Consider the following 21041-nt stretch of genomic DNA (forward strand, 5'->3'; position numbering starts at 1 on the left):
AATATCACAGGTTCCAAAAAAATATGAAGCAGCACAACGGTTTTCAACATTGATAATAAATCAGCATGATTAGAATGATTTCTGAAGGATCATGTGACACTGAAGACTGGAGTAATGATGCTGAGAATTCAGCGCTGCGTCACAGGAATAAATTATATTTTAAAGTATATTAAAATAGAAAACTTTTATTTTAAATTGCAATAATATTTCACAAAATAACAGGGTTTTTTTTCTGTATCTTTGATCAAACAAATCAAAGATCAAACTTCTTTAAAAAACATTAAAAATCTTACTGATCCCAAACTTTTGACCGGCAGTATATGTATATATATATATATATATATATATATATTAAAATAGGGTGAACTGCATAGGACAGTTTTTGGTAGATTTGTAAAATATTAATATCATTTTTCCTAGTGTTTTAAAATTATTTTCAAATAATATCATTTTAATTGATCAATATTGTATAATTACTGGCTTTTATTTTATCAAAATACAGTAAAACCAGTAATTTTGTAAAATTTTCAGCAGCTATTACTCCAGTCACATGATCTTTCAGAAATCATTCTAATATGCTGATCTGGTGCTCAAGATTATTATCATCAATGTTAAAAACAGCTGTGCTGCTAAATATTTTTGTAGAAATATTTTTCTTTTCGATTCTTTGATGAATAGAAAGTTCAAAAGAACATGCTTTATTTGAAATAGACATCATTTGTAACATTATAAATGTCTTTACTGTCACTTTTGATCAGTTTCCGAATAAAAGTATCGATATATTTTATTTGAAGGCGATTTTAGAATCTTAAATTTAAACTGCAGAATTAATAAGATTTCCCCATTATTTAATCACCGCCAGCAGGTGTCGCACCGTCACAGTATGTTATAAATATTCGCTTTTAAAATCATATTTCTGTTTCATCCCACCTCCTCGCCCCGCCCCGCGTGCCACCCTCGCGTGCCACCCCCAGCCTGTATTTTGACAGAAACACGTGGCATGTGATGCTCCATCATCTCTACAGCGGAAACATTCTCGGGAAAAGTTAGAAAAAAACTGGGCGGTGTGGGAATTTGGTCACATGGAGCGCACAGCCTAAAAACTGACGCGCTGCAAGCGTCTCAATCAGGTCTGCGTTAGGAAGCGGACAGAGTTTGTGACAGAAGAGCAGCGAGTCTCTCCGCGCGCACTCTGAACGCGTGCGTGCTTTTGACGTCATCCGCACAGGTGCCAAACGCAGAGTTGTGATTACTCCTAACCGCGCGCCAGACATTTACCAGGCAAGTCTTCATTTTCCTTAATATTATAACTAAATATGTTCTGTTACTGGGTTGTGTTTGTTTAGAAATGATATAACTTAGGCTACTCATCCTGTGGGTTTGCGTATACTTCAGGTGAGGCGTGAGAAACATGGCATCAGTTCAGCATCCTTCAGTCTTTCACTGTCACTGCTGCTCTCTATCTCTTTTATTGCATCCGGATGCTTCACTGAAAAGCCTGACTATCCTACGGAGAAATTAGAGAAAAACTGAATGTTTCAGCTTGTTTAAGTGACGAAATGGTCGACACAACAGCTGTAACACTGCAGTTTAATTCAGAGGAGTAGTGAATCTGTAGTTCTCCATCACTCAAAGCCTTTCTTTCTTTCTAGACAAACTTAAGAAACAGTAAAAACCAAAGGAAGTTCAGACGTATTTGTCTTTACACTATCACAAAGGCCAAAGAGACCAATTGAGACTAGGTGTTTAGTCTGATAATATTTATTATTTTGTATTTTTGTGGTACTAAGTTATGTTTATGCAGTTATACTAATCCACGTATTGCCCGTTAACTCCTTTTTTGAGCATAAACCCCAAAATTTCCAACTTAAACTGTCCTAAATCTTGAATGCTTTGGAGGACTTAACATTATTGCTGAAGTGGAAAAAAAAAACCCACAAAGTGAAATTTAAAGAGTTTTATGAAAACACTTTTTTAAATTTTATGTTAAATATATTTTCCAATACATTGTACTCTACAATTGCAAGAAAACCAAATCCATAAATTTTAATGAGTTGTGTTCCAAATTTGATATCGCAAATAATAAAATAAATAAAAATAATTGATTTCCCAAAGATTTTATTTGGGGGCAGTACAAAATGATTTCACTAGATGAAATTAATTTCCAATGCTCCCATTTTTGACTCTTTCTTTCAGGATAGTTTTTTGAGTCATGTCCATGTTTTTTTGTGTGTGTGTGTTCACATAGCAAGTGCCAAAACCTTTACCAATTTCTTACTATTCGGAGTAAGGTAAAAAGAAAATGAAAGAAAGATGTCCAACAATTACTGAAGGGCACCAAAGGGTTAAACGTGTTGACAGAGGTGGAGGTAATAATAGAGAGTGGAAAACCTTGGGACACTCTTATACTTTAAACTTGAGTTCAGAAAATAATGATATTAGTCCATACAAAGCTTTAAAACATTCTACATAAGAATGAGACCAGATGATGAGACCAGAATACAGTGTATAGAATACATTAAGAGATTCAGTAACTGGAAACACTTGATTTTGTGTGCTTGAGATGCTCAAAAATGCTGTCTAGGTAGGGCAGCTCACTTAGTTTTAAGATGCATGCTTCTGCTTGATAGTTGTCTTTAAATAGACAGTGATTCATAAGTGCATGCACACAGTTGTTTTTGATATTTTGGGGTATGCGGTGGATTTTCTTGTATGCTGGTTGGGGTTTTGCTCCGGGACAGACTGGAATGTTTTGGATTCAGTTATGCAGAATAATGTGAAAAGTTACAGATTAAGGCGTCAACACTGTCCAAACCCACATGGCCAGCCTCAGAAATGAGTAAATGTCTGACTTATACAAAGTTGCATTAAAAATCACCAGTTTCTACTAGTTGCTCCTGTATTGTTGCTGCAGCACAGCTCTCTGTAGGTTTAGAGTGAGCAGAGTGCAGTTTTGAGGCTGGGCACTGAATGTGAATGATGACTGAGCAGTACTTTTGAATTGATGGGAAAAAGCCAGACGTGTTTCTGTACTCACGTGTCTATGCATTGACCAAACCTATTGACAGAGCTTTTGTACCTCTCTATTGTCTCCACCTGTGTAATTCTTCTCAGCTCTCGATTTTAGCTTCTCTAACAATGTTACTCTGCTTTACCCAGCTTCCATCACTCCAAAACACACACACACACACACACACACACACACACACACACATTCTTCTCATTCATGTTTTATTTGTGGTATGCTTTTTTATTACATTAATTGGCACTGTAAACAATAGTGTGAATAAGTAAGTACTAAATTAATGTCAATAGCAGGGTTATCATAATTGGGGAAAAAGCTGGTATAATTAAATAGAAATGTAAAAAAAACTAAATTATGATGTTGATGATAATTCGATAGAAAAAATTTAATTATGATTAGAAATCTTGCCTTGGCAACTAACTGAAAAGGCACTAAAGTGATAAAGCACTAAAATTACTAACTGGAAATAAACTTAATCTGAATATCAAACCTTAATAGTAATATAAAAAAAAAAAACACAAAATGACAAAAGCACATAACAAAAGTGAAATAATATAAAAAAACAAGCTCATTGAAAATAATCAGAGCACATAAATAATACTAAAATAACACTGGTCAGTGCAAAGTTAAAATAAAATAAAAAAAACAGTACGGAGTAAACTTTAAATGTACTAAAAATCTGGTGTAGGCAATTTTTTTACTCAAATTAAAATTGAGAAATTTTGAAAAACTAAAATAGTATTTTCTTGTAAAAAGTACTTCAATGATCTTTCAACTTCCAAAAAAAATTCAGTTTACACTGTAGAGTTAGGAAATTTAAACCAACATGATTTAATAAGAAATAATATTAATAATTATATACATTTAATTTGTTGGGCCAGTCCTAGACTGACTTCTCCATGATTTTGGTTTGGTTTCTGTCCATTTATGGTATGTTTACATGACATTGTACTAAAACAGAAATTGTTTTTACTTAACTTTTTTCGTGTGACAGCGTTGTCAAAAATCTGTTCAAATGGATCCACGGAAATGGCTTAAAATGTTGCATTATGCATGCCAGGCCTGTAGTTGGCGTCACTTTGTAAAGAAATACTGTGCAAACACACAATATGCTTATGCCTGCACTATTTATACTAATTCACGTTTTTGTGTTTTACACTTTAGTGGTTAAACACAAAACTGATTTTCAAAAGTTTGCATTTTCAGGCCCCCAAAAGCCGTTGCCGTGTAAATAAACGGCCAAAACGCTTAAAGTTTTACAGTTTTCAACTAAAAATGGATCGTGTAAACATCCCTTGAGACTCTCCTCTGAGAATCAAGCATTCTTGCTCTCTCTATTCAGATATGCCCAGAGTGCTAATAGGCTGTGGAAGACATAACATCCACAAACTTGCCTTATAATTGTCTCTTCACTAAAACCCTGTCAGCTGTACAATAAATCAGCCGCGTACAGAGACCACCAAGGCAAGTAGTGCAGTACCGTTTATGGTTTTGATAGTCAACTGAACCACAAAATAGCATCCCATACAAAGCAACAATTCTATACCATTCCATATTCTGATGGTTATTTCATAGTGGGCACCAAATTAGACTTTTTTTGCTTCGAAAACCACAGTTTTTGGATGCTTTCAGCATATGCAAAGTTTGTAGTCTCTCTTTGGTTTAGCAAGAATTTGCACCACATGCTCAAATACACAGGAAACTGCCTGCTCTGATATGATCTGTTGTCAGCTGTTGATGATGAAAGAGACTGAGTGTCTCTTTCAATTCATAATTGTGTGTACATCTTTTCTTTTATCTGCAAAAAAGGTTCTCAGGCAAAAGAATCCACAGGAGGTGCACAGGCATGCATTTGTTTTTGTTCTGAAGGTGAATAATCCGGATTATACAAAAGCGCGTTCACACATACGCATGAAGCTTGCAACGAATTTGGCAACAGGATGTCATGTTTTGCTGTAGGATTTAAATTTTTAATAAATCTCAAATAATAAATTACAAATGTGAAAATATACCACCTGTTTTCCCTTTAAACAAACAGGTCAAACGAGGTAAATATTCTCATTGATTTAGCATCATCTTGCTGTATGAATTTGCAAGTGCATCAGACTGGAACTTCCGAAGGCGAGACACTTCTTTGCATGATCTTGCATTTTTGCTTAACAGTGAAGTTTGGTGTGACTGCATCTTTAATGTGGGTTATTAGCATAATTCACGCCCAAACCATCTCCATATAAGGGCGACATATAGAGTGTCGCTCGCTGCATAAAGATGCATTCTCTCACTGAGGATGATGGAGAGTGGTTGTGTTCTTCATTTCTAGTGCTTTCAGTTGTTTGCGCGCACAATGTGGTATCTTGTTGCTGGATTTCTGTGTATCTTACCACATTTCCTGTGTGCTGTCTCTCTGTTTTGTAGCAGTTGAAGGCTGTCCGTGTTCTTATTTAAAGGCAGTAAACAGGATAATATGGTAGTCGTAATGATGGCGTATGTCTGTCTGCACCACAGTTTCTCTGTTCAGGGCAAAATCTACTCCATGTTTTCTGTAATTGAGGCCTAAAACTTATGCTCGATTGCAGGCATACTTTACCAAAAACTGGGTCCTCTCTAACCACTTCCTTTGCAAAAAGTCACGACAGTGTTTAACCGCTGCTTATCGTTGCTGTCGAGTCAGTTCAGATGAGTCAGTTCTGAATTCATGGCTGTGTTTGCAAATATAGAAAAGTGCAGTCTTGTTTCTATGACCATGTCTGGAAAGCTTAATGTAGAAGCCTGCACACTGGGTCTGGATTGAGACTTCATCTGTGTTGTGGTGAGCTCATGTCACTTTTTTTAAGAGGTTTTAATTTATACCCCTATATTAAACTTTAAATTAAAATTTTAATTGGATTTCAACTTTAACTTGATTTTAATTGTAACTTTTAATGTAATTTGATTTAAATGTAATTTTGAATTGAACACTTAATGCAATTTAATTGATTTTTAATCTGATTTCAATTTAATCTTTAATATTAATTTGATTTAAATTTATAATTGAACTTTTTAAATTTGAGTTGTTACACATGTAAATCAAATTAAATTTAACGTAATGCAATTTACTAATTTTTTCAAATTTAAATTAATAAATCCGTTTGAGAATCATGAAATGTTGCTATCGTGACAGTTCTACATTATGCTATGGCTTGTAAACCAAATTGCAACTAATAATTTTCCATTTTTTTTTTTCTAAGCTTTTTGTGGCCTGTGGGTAAGAACGTTTACTTGTCAGAACGCAGAGCTTGTGAATTCCTCCCGCTCTTGAGTCATGATCATAATACCTGTTTCTATGACAGCAAAACATATCAAACATAATACCTGAGGAGTGAACCGCCTTACTTAACTTGCGTCATAAAGATATAAATACCAAATATCGAAAACTGACAGTAATTAGCCACTACTGGAATGCAGAATTGTATTGAATCATTCGGTGAAATTTTCAAATACCAACACACCGTCCATTGTTCAGACTGAGCTCATGTCTTCTATTGTTCATCTCCACCCAACGCCCTTTGCGTTCTTTTCTTCTCATTGTACTGTGTAGTTTGATGTTTTTGCATCAGTAATGGGATGGAAGGTATCAGCGTTGACTCACTGTCATTGAATGTGATAAAAATGTGAGGAATGTCTTATTCTGGTGTGTTTTAACCAGAACGGGGAGGTGTTGTGTAGCTGTGGCATGAGTGTGGTGCTGTGCTGACTGGGTGTGTGTTGGGCAGGTGTGACAGTTTTAAGCTCACTCATGGGAGTGGATCATGGGAGAAAAAGCACAGTATGTTCGGTAGGTTTGGGGTGTGCAGCTACACTATAGACTCAGTGTATTGATTTATTACTGTACGGCTCATACTTTGAATCCTTGTAATACTTGATACTAAATCTTTTCTAAGTCTGTAGCGTGATATTTAAACTCAGAACACACCCTGGTCCCATTATTTGTGACTAGGACGCTAGCAATGCCAAGTCCATGAACTGAAATGCGGTGTACCTTAAGTCGGATAGATTTGGATAAAAGTGTCTAGTCTTTTTGAGTTTGACTTTGAAGTCACATATGAGTCTGTGGGGATGGGAGGGGAATGTGTAGTTTCAGTTGTCAAAAACATTAACTACACTGTTAATTGTGGTTTTAAACTCCTCTTTATGGTCAGAACATGAGACAAACTCCAGTCATTTTCCTTAACAAAATGAATAGAAAAATTTATTTCTTAGTTTCTGCAGTTTCTAATGAGTTATATTGTTTCAAATCATTAAACAGGTTTGTGTTTCCTGACTTTGTGTATCTTCAGTACATTTTGCAGTGCAGGCTGCAATTTTAATATACTTTTTTTTTTTAATTATTATTATTATTTTTTTTGTCTCTTACAAATGCACATTTGACAGTGGCTTGAGTTAGGAGGGAGATATACATTTCTGTTCATTATCAAAAACAGTAACATCTGTAAAAAGTGTAACAACCTAATTTTTACATGATGAAATTTATTTATTCTGACCGTTTTACTGGTCTTGCATGCGTTTAGATCATGATAACCGCAGTTTAAAATCACACATACAGCACCTCAATACCATGGTAAAAATGTACCTGTATGGTTTATGGAATTGACTTGTGTGCTGTATTAATTTAGTATAAATGCACAAATTCTATAATCACAAAAATACTTTAATTGTATTCCATTACTCTGTTAATACAATTTATGTCTACATTAATATTATGATAAAATTAGATATGAATATTCCACATTTCTGCCACAATACCATGGTGCAGTTAGTGTTACTATAGTAAATCCATGGTAAATGATGGCAATTTGAAAGAATGAAAATGGCGCATAAACATTATATCAAACATTTATTTTCTTGTTATAGATTTATCAAAGAAAATTACATTGTGATAATTATCGTTTTATCACCACACCCTACGTGAAGACTCCCTTATGTTAAATACTAATAAATAATGTTTTGTAGTCATCTAATAATTCTCATGTTTTTCCAGTAATTAAAAGAACAGAGAAAGAAATTTCAAACAATAGAACAATTCATGCAATGAGCAAAAACAGCAAATGAACATTTAAGGAATTGAAAAATTAACTCAAGTGCAACATAAAACTTATTAGTCTTCACTTCCCACTGCATGATTGTCAAATGTAACAAATTACTGAATTATTAATTCTTTTGAACTTTGACTGTGAAGCAGGTCTGTAATTAAAAAGAACTGATAAAAAAAATTTTTTATTAAACATTTAATAAAATATTATTTTCTTAAATTGTCATGTTATAGCAGTGAGTTATTATTGTCAATATATTCAGTATTATCCTACTAGAATAAGAAACTGTCCACTTCCTGAGATGGTCTGACTTTGTTTTTTTTTTTTTATTATTTAAAGGCCACAATTAATGCAAACTGCTCTCATACCCCATGAAATAAACCAAGTTAGTATAAAAGTTAGTCAAGTATGCACATGGGTGAAATGAATGTGTGTGTGTATCATACTTGATTCCTCTGTACTTCAGGAAGACTGAGATATGGAAAAGTCCTGGCTGTTTTAGAGCTGTTGGATGACTCTGAGGTGTGTGTGTGTGTGAGTGTATGCTAATATTCCAGGCCACATCTGGGGTTTTGATCATTTCATGTAGTATTGTCGTACCGGAAATCTTCATTCACATCTTCCACCAGATTTGTTTAGATGTAACCCAAAACAACACCAGTAAAATGAAGGCAAAGTTTAGGAATATAGCCTTGCACAGGCACACAAATATCCACTGAAGACCTTCGCTTCATTCAAAACTGTTATATAACTGCTTCCGATATAATAACTTTCCCACAGATCTGAATACTGGAATTGGCGTCTTTTCCCATTACTCTTGGAGAACAGCTTTTTAGCCCATGATGAGTCACTCACGGTGTTTGTGGTGTGAAAATAAAATAATTATTCAACTTTATTAAAGCTTTCACAATTTTTACCTCAGGGTAAATGTGCACAATACACAGCATTTGCCTTGGCTAAGCGCAAGACTAACTTAATCTACTTGTTTAAACAGGATGTGTTTTGATTTGGGAAATATTTTTGATAATAACATGAGGTGAGAGACACTTTTTGCAAAACGGGAGACTATCTTTCAGTTTGAACCTGGAATGCTTACTGATTTCTATAGGCCGTGGAGATACTTGAGTGGCTGCAGGAGCAGTAATTACTGCACAACCAGATGTTCTGACATTTCTCAAAGCACTGGATGTGATGCTTGCAGTGAATATCTAGGGTTCACTTCAGTTTCAATATCCTCATTTGCATGCTATTTCAGTCAGAGAGCTTCCTGGCTGACCTTACTGTCTGGTCACTCAGTTTTTACTCTGAAGGAAGCAGAATGGGCTTTCTGTAAGCATTTCTAATAGCATCTGAGCAGAATGATTGGTGCCAGAGTTTGAAAGAATTAAAAACCTTGATAAGCTACTTTCCATTTAAGACAATATTGTACTACAAACGGGAGTAGATCTGTAAATTAAGCTAAAATATTGTCCAGCTTGATGAATCTCACAGAATTTATCAAGGACTTGTTGGAGTCAGATTTCATTGCAAAATTTAGAGGGAAAAAAAAGGAGAAATGATTTGCATAGATTATTATGCTTTGTGGCATTATTTTCATGACATTTATCCAAAATGAACAACATTTTGCATCCAGTTCTCATTAATGCAATGCGAAAATGCATACATACGTACGTAAATAAATACATACTATATGCATACAGTAAATGCATAAATAATCTTTAATTTACAGTGGGTTGAAAATCTTTGAGATTATGTAAAGTGATATAGCAAACCTCAACTGCTTGACTATATCATCACAAAATGTAAACTATATTGCCCAGCTCTAATCTGCTAAATGCTGCTAAACTGTAAGGCATGTAAATATTAAATATAAACACAAACGTGATTTTCTGTAAAGCTGCTTTGAAACCATGCGTTTTGTGAAAGGTGCAATACAAAAAAAAAGTACTTTGAGTTACTTTGATTCATGATTCGATGGGATTCTATTCAAGCAATTTTGCAAAACTTAAATGATTCAGTACACAATCTGATTAAAATTTGAATGATTGTTTTATTCAGTACACAGTTTGATTTAAATCACTTAACTGATTCAATGTTTTTAATACAATTACATTTGGATTCCTCCATCTTGTGTATTTTCAGCAGCCTTAATTACTCTGAATATGAAATTCAGAATGAAAAATACAAAACGTATTATTAGTGCTAAAATAGACTTTAAATTCTTCAATTTATAAAAACATGTTTTTTTCCCCTCTTGCTTTCAGTGTGAAATGACTTCTTGACTGGTTTTGTGTGCTTATACCATTTCACTATCCTCAAACTTACTTTGTGGCGATAGGTGCTGAAATCTTATGTTTGGCTTGTCAGGTTTCACTGGCTCTTTAGCCTTTTCTCAGAAATCCTCTGACCTTCTCAAGTTTAAACTGAGTGCCAATGTACCGTACAAAAAAGGCAGCTTTATGCGTTCTCTCTTTCACAGACACCAACACCCCTCACTTGGATGTGAAACGGTTGTAACTACACAAATGTTTTTTGACAGTCTCTCAGCCCTGGCCAATTCCTGCTCAGAATATTTTGGGTTTGTGAGTGTAAAAGGTTGTTTTCACAATACAGACCTAGAGACATTGGTTGATAGTTGGGGCTTGAGAATAAACTTGGTTTAGGGCTGCACTAAAATTACAACTATTGCAATTTAGGTCAAAATGCCATTAAACTTAACTATGAAAGACAAAATGGGTTGAAAATATATGCAGAAACAGATCTGATAACAGAAACCTTGACTTTGAAGATACACTGTTTTTTAAGGAAATGTCTATTGTTATTATTAAGTAGGTCTGACATACTACGTTAAAATGGTGAAAGCTAAATATTTTATGCCAACTTTAACTTTGTTTACATTGACTTAAATTGACCAAATTTCTTAGAATCTTTTTTTAAATTTTTTATATCCAGAACCATGCAGCTCTAGTTTTGGTTTTCATTTTAATTTCCATATTCATTCTAGAATTTATTCCAGTGCATCACTGATTCAACTCTTAAAGCCGTGACTCACATCAACACCACTCATTCCATTCAGATCCTGGATTACTGGCTTTTCATCAGAAACTAGTTCCTGTAATAGTTTACATGCCATTCTTACAGTTCTGAGAATAATTCTTGTATTATATCATAACACTATGCCTCATTCGAAATAAAAATGTCATGAGACTGGTCACTGTGAAAACACGCAAGTTGAGGGGAAAGTTGGCCAGTTTGAACCAGTAATACCAGTCCCTGATGGCCCTAACCTCTGAGCTGTCATGGACTGATGCTGACAGAATCAAAAAGCTAATAGCTGCAGGTCAGGCGTGTTGTTAGGCAACAATTACGCTGAGCGGACACAGATTCCTTTTGCTTTGTTAATAAGAACAGCAAGAGGGTCAGCTTATCCAGTGTTACTGTGCAGTTAGCATTGCAAAGCCGTTACTATGTATCTAAATGCGTAAAACCGGTTGACCGGTTTGCCAGTTTTCCGTTCTCACATCTTCTTAAGTTTCCTCTCGCTGAAGCAAAAGCAACTCAAGCAAATGGTCTTTTGGCAAACGCCAACAAATGTCAACATGGAAACATGGACTCCCCTAAACCTGCCTTTTATTTTTGAGATGCAAATGCTTTCACTTTCCCAGTCAGCCGAGCAATGTCTATTTTTATCTTGCAGAGGTACCCTCCCTGCCTTTCCTTCCCTTGATTATGAAGAAAAAAAACTATTCCAAAACTATTAATTGTTTATCGTGGATTAGTCAGGTGCTTAAATCTTGTGTTAATGAATTAAAATTAGAATGTCTTGTCCAGTGAAGGCTGGTTTTCTTACCATTTGGCAACAGCTGGCAGATCATTTCCCTGTTTAATACTGTAAATCTGCTTTGAAACAACCTCTATTGTATAAATTGATTTATAAATATAAAAGGTGATGACCAACTTTTGTACATTTCTGTATTTACATACCTTTTTTGGGGTCAGCTCAGAAATGCACTATAGTTCATAAGTTTGTAATCTGTAAGTGTGTTTTTTTTTTTTTTTTTTTTTTTTTTTTTTTTTAAAGAAGATTCTCACAAAGGTTGACAAATGCAATAAAAATAATATTGTTAAATGCAGTAAAACAGCTGTATTCTCTTTTAATATTTTAAAATTTAATTTATTCTTGTGATGCAGATCTGAATTTTCAGCATCATTATTCCAGTCTTCAGTGTCACATGATCTTCAGAAATCATTATAATCTGCTGATTTGGTGTTTTTAAAAAAACAAACAAAAACATTTACATTTATTATCAATGTTAAAATGGTTGTGCTGCCTAAAATATCTGTCACTTTTAATACTTTTTTTTTTTTTTTTCTCTGCTTGTTTGTTTATTGACAAGTTATTAAAATCCCAATAGTGTAATTAAGATATAACTGAATCTGATAGTTTCTGTTCTGGAATCTGATTGGTTAATACAGCGTTCCAACTGTCCTAAAATACATAGGCCTGGTTCCACAGACAGGGATTAGACTAAACTTGGATTAAGCCATAGATCAATTAGGACATTTAATAATTTTTATAAATGTGCCTTAGGAAAAAAAAAAAAAAAAAAAACCTTACTGGTGTGCGTCTTGAGACAAAACAAAGGCACTGATATATTTTAAGATCAGTCAGTGCAAGTTTCTTTCAGTTGAAACAGGTCAGATTTAGATTTTAGTCTGCGACTAGGTTTAAGCCTTGTCTGTGAAACCGGGGCATAACAAACAGCTGATGATGATTCACTATGCATATCCCACCCTTATAGATTGGTTTTATCAAGTAACATTTATGTAAATGGAACAAGGCACTTAATGACATCGACTGACATTTCTTACAGCTTAATTACCATATTCAAATCAATTCGGCAGAATTTCTTCCCTTCGTTCAGAGCAAAAAGCATCAAAGTGCAGTGATTCTGTGTGAATCTAGTAACGACGTTCTTTTCGGGGTTCGGCTGATGCTAATGAGAGCAGCCGGGATCCTCGCTAACATGTTGGATTAATTGAGGTTCTGAGGGGAGGGAAATGTGGCTGCCGCCGCCTCTGTGATTACATAAAAAAAACTCAATAACAGTGCAGAGCAGCCAGAGTCTCTAGAGGCTGCAATAATTAAGAGAGATCCTCCCGAACAGAGGCATCGTTAAGGCTGCTAATTGCCTGGAGAGCAAATGATGGGGTAGATTTGCATTCCCTCGGACCAAACTCTCCAAGAATGCAGCGACATCCGTAGCCTCAACTGGGTCACGCTGGGTAGGAGAGACATGAGAGCGTGCGGGTTTATGTTTGTCCCGTGTATGGAGCCAATTTCAGGCTTTCACACACTTTCTCCTGTTGATATTACATTCAGGACAGCGTGACACAGACGCTGACCTGTCTACAGTGTTTACATGGGCAGATTCCTTAAATTCTTTCTTTAATTACATCATTATCAGGGGTGTATGAGCCATGTGGCCTTTTCAAAACACAGTTGGCACTATATATGTGCAGTAAGGCTGGGGGTGGTATGACACTATATGCTGAGTGAATGGTGTCAGCTGGTTATGCTAAGATTATGCTAAAATATTTGTATTTCAGTAGATATATTTGTGCTATTATTAGTCATGAATGATTTACATATGAGTAAGAATATAAGAGGTGTTTTTCAAATGTTTTAGGAAGTAGTTATACTGTCTTTTAGATTGTAAATGACAGTATAATATTATCTTTTAGATTGTGACCAAGTATTTAATTTAAGGATATTAATATGATAAAATATTTTCATGACTAATATTAAAATTCTAATACCATTTCATCTAAAATGTAAAATTACAATAAAATGAATACAAATCAATTTAGGCATAACATAATTAACAGTATAATAAACAGTATTATAAGCAGTATGAATGAGTATTTATATTGAAATTAATTCATATTTTAAAATTGAGACAAAATAGTATAGAATTTTAATAATTCTTTTTAGGCATAGCATTATAATGTACAGTATGAAAAATTAATTCCTATTAAAATACTATTGTCTAAAAAAAAAAAAAAAAACTAAATGTTTAAATGTCAATTTAGACATATTACCATGTGCAGTATGAAAAATACATTTACATTAGACATTCATTCATTTTAAAATACTATTGTCTAAAATATATTTTTTAAAAATGAACCAAAATTAATTTAAATAAGTCAAATTAGGCATGACAATGGATGAAAAATTAAAATTCATTGATCAAAAAACTACACTTGTAATAATGGCCTGCAATCAATATTGTACCAATATGTCATGCATCACTGATTTAATTCCTGCATTTATCAAAAATGGGAATTACCTAATGCCTGTTTAACATGCAAAACATTTTCAATAGAATTTCCAGCTAAATATTACCATGGAATTAAATTATATGGTTTGCCATACTGTCCCTAATGTACAATATAGCAAATGCCTATTTTCTTCTTCTCAAAGTAGGACTTTGTGGTAAGTTTGTGTAGTATGTGACTGAAAATAGTTCTGAAAATGTAAGAGTATGGTGGACCAGCCCTTAAATGACTGGAGTCTTTTGATTAGGTGTAAACAGTGGATTTTTTCCCTCATTGTTGCATAAGTACATTGAAACTATCAAAGGTCAAATCAGGGTGAGTAAGCAGACCGACAGGGACAGATAAAGGCTGTAAACCTCAGTTCAGTATCGGAGGGAAGACAAACTGCCCGCGCCCAAAAACAGTAGTTTTACATCGTATTTCTAATCTGAGATATTTACAGTAGCTATAAAACATCAGATCACATTCCAGGGCCCATGTGCTGACTGACAACAAAGCTGGTTCTCATACGTCACTTGATCCTGACAGTGAACCGTTCTCGTTTTTGAAGTTTCCACCAGAGAGTCCAGGCATGTTTTAGCTGTCAGGTAAATAGTTCATCAACAGCTTAGTGGGATCTTCTACAAGGTTGCTGCAGGCCAAGGTTTCATTGGTGTCTTCAGTATCCTTAAAGAGACAGAACACCCAAAAAATGAAAATGATCATTTACGCTGACTGAAATGCATATAGAACTGATCAGGCAGCAAAACACTGTCTGCACTCCCACTGGTAGTCAATGCATTTGCATTGCTAGTTGAATAATGTACCAATCGCTCTTTTCCATGCAATTGCAATGAATGATGACTGGAGCTTTTCAGCTTCAAAAAGCCTTCTAAAGCCATCAAAATTTTTTTATATCCACAAAGCTATTAGTACACTGTATATTTCAGAAGGCTTGGAACATAACACGCAAGTCATATGGATCACTTTTATTAAAGTTATGGAGCATTTGCGTCTTTTTTGATGCTTGAAATTTTCAGTCTCCATTTATCGTAATTACATGTTAAAGAGCGACCAGCACAGTCTTGGTTGCACACGTAATTTATCTATTTATGTTCCATAGAAGAAAAAATGTTGTGCATATTTGGAACGACACAAGGGTGTGTAAATTTAAAATAATTTTCTTTTTTTTTTCTTTTTTTTTGGAGCTAGTTCTGGTAAGTTGTTAATTTTCTTCCACAGTTTTCTTTAAGTAGCCTAGTTTTAAGGAATATTTGTGTCAGATAGACTGAAGTGATCTGATGCAGATTCTTTTCCTTCGAGGTGAATTGTTGGTTGACTGGATGTTTTTATTTTAGTGCTGTCAAAGTTAACGCGTTAATGCAAATTCATTTTAACGGCACTAATTTTATTAACGCAGCGCGCATTTTATGTTTGACCCTGGCCTAGTTACGGTGCTCGCGAGGTGACATGGTTTACTTGGTTCACTTAGTTTTGTCGTGGCCACGACATCATAACTCAGATACTTTGGATAAAAGCATCTGCTAAATGACTAAATGTAAATGTGACCACGAGATCATTTTGTCGAGGTAACGACATCCTTATATCGTGGCCTCGAGATGTTATGTTGAGGAACGACATTTTTCTCGTGGCCATGAGTTCAATGCGTAAACAAACCTGCGTGACCATAGCAATCCGGGATTATCAGATATTATCACAAAACATTTTTATTAACATTAAACATTTAATTTAATATTTGTATAGGCTATTATTATTATTATTATTATTACATATAGGGTTATATATATATATTTTTTTATTTGTTATATATGCTTATTTCCCTTTTCAATTTGTGTATCACTTTACCTAGTTAATGTTTTGTGGAGTTATGCTATATTTGCTAGCCTACCATATATTTTGCAAATACTGTGACGCTTGACAATTATGCCAATAAAGTTTTGACTTTATTATTGTATTATGCCCGTGTGCCCATAGAATTATGGTCTATTACTTAGCAGAAATAAAATGAAATATAAGCCTATGTTAAATTTAACCTGTATTCCAGTAAAAATTCCAGTTAGCATAATCAAAGCTTTATTGCATGGAGCATTTACAGTAGGCTGTTATTTAAAATTCAGAATGCTAAGTAAAGAGATCGAAATTAAGGGAAATAATGAATATAAATAATGAAAAACTTAAAGTATTAATTTAAGGTACATTTAGAACAAATAAAAATGTGCGATTAAGTTGCGATTTAATCACGAGTTAACTCATGACAATCATGTGATTTTTAAAGATTCATTTGGTTGACAGCCCTATTTTTTCTTATATATATATATATATATATATATATATGCATGCCTCAAAACTTGTCTGAAAAGCAAGCTGTCTTGACTACTAAATCCCGTGGTGGTATCTGTCGTGGTTCTGCTTGGTTTTTGTATCTCTGTAAACTCTTGGGTCTTCTACACTGGTGCCTGTTGCCCTGCACATATGTTAGTAATAAATGTTTGCAAAAACGGTTTACCATGGTTTCAATGAGGTTCAGTGCATTTGAAGTGGGTACAGTGAACTATCACAGCTCCAAATAGCTCATCATTAGATGAATGTCCAAGATTACTAAGATCTACACAATGGCTGGGTGTTTATCTGTTTGTTTAAATATTTGATATAGCTGCAATATTATTTTGTTGCTGTTAAAGTACCAGCATTGTGGATATTGTAACGATTTAATGCACTTTTATTTGGCCACCTTAAGATTTTTGAGGAGCTCAGTTGTCAGATATTTTAAATGCGTAATAGCCATTGTTACTGTTTTAATACCTGTTTTAAAAGCATTTGATTAATTTCTGTCAATTAGTTATTTAAAATAGATTATACCCAATAATCTGTTTAAATGACTAATTCTATACTGGATTATATGTCTTTTTTAACATTTTGCAACTGCATCTGAGTTTTTGATCAAAATGATGGCTCCTTTGTTCAAAAATAATCCTTTTAGCAATTTCTTTCACTAATTTTAATCATTAATATTGAAGAAAATATTAAAACATATTAAAAGCATTTTTTTGGGGTTAAGAAACTCAAACTGAATCTAAAGTGGTTTCTTGCTCTCCTTACGGGTGCTACAGCTTTAAAAACACTCTCCAGGAATGTCAGTCATGTGGCACCTCTCTATGATTCCTGATTGCTACAGTGTCGGTGGATTTGAGCTGCAGTCATGTGGAATAGGATGAAAGGTGTTCTGAAGAGCAGGTGAAGGCAGTTTACCTTTCAACAGCAGCCAGTGGTTCAGAGATGTGGAAACTATGAGACACATCTGTAGCATTTCAGCTTGATGTCAAATTAAACTTGACCGACGCTCTCTCCATCTCTGGGTTTTTTGCCTCTTCTCACACTCCTCCTTTTTTCCTCTCACAGCACTCCTGAGAGCATTGGGCAGCAGCCTGTGGTCACATGATGCCATTTACAGTGAACCTGATTGGCCCGTCCCCCTGGGGATTCAGAATTTCTGGAGGGCGAGACTTCAAGAAGGCCATAACTGTTTCCAAGGTAAGTTTTCATCCCCGTTAACCAGAGTACCGGTCCAGAACATGGTTCATCTCCTTGTTTTTTGCATCAGTGATTAAAGCAATGATGCCTCATACCTAACTTTTCTCATTACACACTGTATTGCACTCTGTCTCCCTGACTACTTCAACCAAACAAGACTTGCATAATTAAAGAGGAAGTTCCTGGTTATTGTATTGCGTTGCAGATGGTCAAGCTTTTGTTTTGTTTTTTTACCTCTTTTTCCTTGCAGGTATTCTCCATTCTCTTTTTAGAATAATAGAAAATATGAATATGAACTTACGCAACAATGTGTAATAGGTTTAAGCACAGCATGAATCACTGGGTTCCCTTTGGAATAACAAAAAACCAAACATAACCATGGATCTAAGAAGAAAGAAAAAATCTTCTCAAACTCATTCAAACGATTATCGACGCCAACTTGTAAACATTCAAGAAAGTTTTCCGTCATACACCCCAATAAACTTTACAAAATCAATCCTGTGGTTGGTGGAAAAACACTTTGAAAATCACTGGGACCAAATTATTTACACTCCACACCAGAATAACCAATAGATTTTTGTTAATAGATGAAGATCCTTCTTGAACTCCATTAGGACTCTTTACTTTTCAGTTGACACTTATTAAAACCAGTTTTAGAATTTTTATCAAAAATAAAGAAAAAACATCTTTATAAAGGTGATATAGAAGATATAGAATCTTTCATTGTTTTTCTTTTTCACACCTTGAATATAGTTGTGGTAACTGGTATGGCGTTAAACTATAAACAAACCAAAAAATATGTTGGGTTCACACTTATTTAGCGTGAATCTAGTCTCTCAGAACAGGTTAATCAATTGCTTTTTGAGTTCAAGCTTTCAACACTCAGGCAGTTGTGAAAGACTGTTTTTCAGCTGAGAAGTTCAGAATCTGCTGTACTTCTGCCACCTAGTCTGGAACCCATTTATTTTTGTTTTTTTATGGGCTTTGGGACAGTTTTCAAATTGAACCAAAACAGTTCCTCTCAAGTAAAAAATGAAAGTTAATTTCATGAAAACAAATTCCATGTTGTGATCCAGAAATACACCATAGTGTTTCTAATTAAAGGCAGCTAATGGAACCTTTCCTTTCAGATCCTGGTCACATCTGCATTGTAACCCAGAATTCCATTGCATTTAAACACAAACCGCTTTAGAACACTGAGATTTTCAAATTTATGGCTCTCGTTATCCTTATTGTTTCCCATTACCACAGTTTCAAATGCACTATTAAAGGGACAGTTCACCAAAAAATAAACGAAACTTCTGTCATTTACTCATCCCCATGTTGTTCCAAGCCCCTAAGACTTCTTATCATTTTTCTTTGAAACACAATTGAAGCTAATCTTAATGAAACCTGTGAGACTTCTGTCTCTCCATTGAAAGTCTATGAATCCAAAACTCCGATGCTTTAAAGGGGTCATATGATGCGATTTCATGTTTTCCTTTGTCTTTGGAATGTTACAAGCTGTTTGTGCATAGATGAGATCTGTAAAGTTGCAAAGATTAAAGTCTCAAACCCAAAAAGATATTCTTTATAAAAGTTAAGACTCTGCCACGCCTTCCTAAAACGGCTCATTCAAACACGCCCCCACATGTCTACATCACTGTGTGGGAAGATTTGCAAAACACAGTCCAAACGTATACGTAATGAAAGAAGGCGTAACTTTTATTCTTGTTGTAGTATTGTTGCTGCCGCCGGCGCCATGTCCTGGAGACGCTGTGTTTTGTTGTGAAAGCGTGTACACCACTAGAAATCAGTGGTTAAGTTATATTTACAACACTCTTCCAGAACAGTACAACGTAATTATTCGAGTGCGTGCAACGCATTTTACGGAGGACTGTTTCCTGAACCTGGGAGAGTAGCCTACAATGTGAACACTATGAATGGTTGTGAGCACTATAAAGTGGGGCAATTCCAACGTCGTAAGGACAGTCTGGTGCTTCTGACTCGCAGCCTGTAAGTACGTTTCGATATTTAATGAATTTGCATGAGGAGCAACAATAATGTACAGTATGTGGAAAATAATGTGTTTTTTGAACCTCGAACCATGTAAACACATTGCATTACACCAAATACACAAAGTAATGTTCTTTTTAGCAACGTCATATGACCCCTTTAAAAAGTTCATAAAGATATTGTGAAAGACTTCTAAAGAGCACTGATTGCTTTATGATGCTTTTGATGAACACATTTAATTTAGTCTTTTATTCTCACACAAACATTAGTCAGTGCACATATATTCAGTTCATCAAATATAGTAAATGAGCTCAAATGTGCTTGATGCAGTTTTAATTTTTGTGTGAACTACCCTTTAGGGACTTCACTGTCTCAGACCTTCTATGCATGTGTTGTTCCCTCAACAGCCAATATGTGAGGAAAATAAGTGCTTAACGGTGTCCATGCAGTGCAGGAGACCTTTGGTATTGAGAGGGGTTGTAAGAAACACAGAATAGAACAGCACGGGGTGTTTTTTTACAGGGCTCTAAAGGGCCACATGGAGAGACGGGTCAGAGTGTAGTAGCAGGAGTTTGGCTATTTTTATTGCCTTTGTCTGAACTCACCCTTTTAGACTCTCCATGATTCCTCAGGCTTTACGTACGTTTTGACACTGTTGCGTGAGACAAACCTCAGAAACTATCTACCTAGATATTCCTACAAAAATACTTGAAACCACTGAGTGTTACTACATAATTCAAATTCTGGAGTGAGGTATGAGTGTAAGCGCTCTTCTGTCTCTCAGGTCTTCACCACAGTCAGACACAGAGGGGAAGGATAGTTGCGCTCCGCGTGAAGTGAGGCGTACTCTGATTACATGAGATGCACTCCATTGTGTGTCTCTGTAGCAACAGTTAATTGGCACTCGAGCAGGTCCTCAGACATGGCATCTCTGCCCCTTCACTTTCAGCTAACATCAACAACAACAACAGCTGACTGGCAGTCTGCAGGGCCTCTCTGTGCCGGGCTGTTTGGGTGTTTTGAGTCGAGCTGAGGTGTTGCTTTCCTCCTCTCCTACTAATGAGGTTGTGGCCTTATTGAGT

General features: G+C 35.1%; 1 protein-coding gene across 2 annotated transcripts in view; it reads left to right on the forward strand.

Moving 5' to 3' along the window:
• The first annotated feature begins 964 nt into the window (after positions 1-964).
• pdlim2 (PDZ and LIM domain 2 (mystique)) overlaps positions 965-21041 on the forward strand; it is a 67453-nt gene continuing 47376 nt past the window's right edge. Inside the window, exons 1-2 of one of the 2 annotated variants that reach the window (XM_058785177.1) lie at positions 965-1281; positions 17833-17964. In XM_058785177.1, coding sequence (XP_058641160.1) covers positions 17869-17964 — 96 coding nt within the window. In that variant the 5' untranslated portion in view covers positions 965-1281; positions 17833-17868. Of the gene's footprint in view, positions 1282-5698; positions 5835-17832; positions 17965-21041 lie in introns of those variants that run through there. The other variant, XM_058785178.1, reaches the window with a different exon arrangement.

Source organism: Onychostoma macrolepis, chromosome 08 (genome assembly GCF_012432095.1).
Source record: "Onychostoma macrolepis isolate SWU-2019 chromosome 08, ASM1243209v1, whole genome shotgun sequence".
Classification (NCBI taxonomy): Eukaryota; Metazoa; Chordata; class Actinopteri; order Cypriniformes; family Cyprinidae; genus Onychostoma; species Onychostoma macrolepis.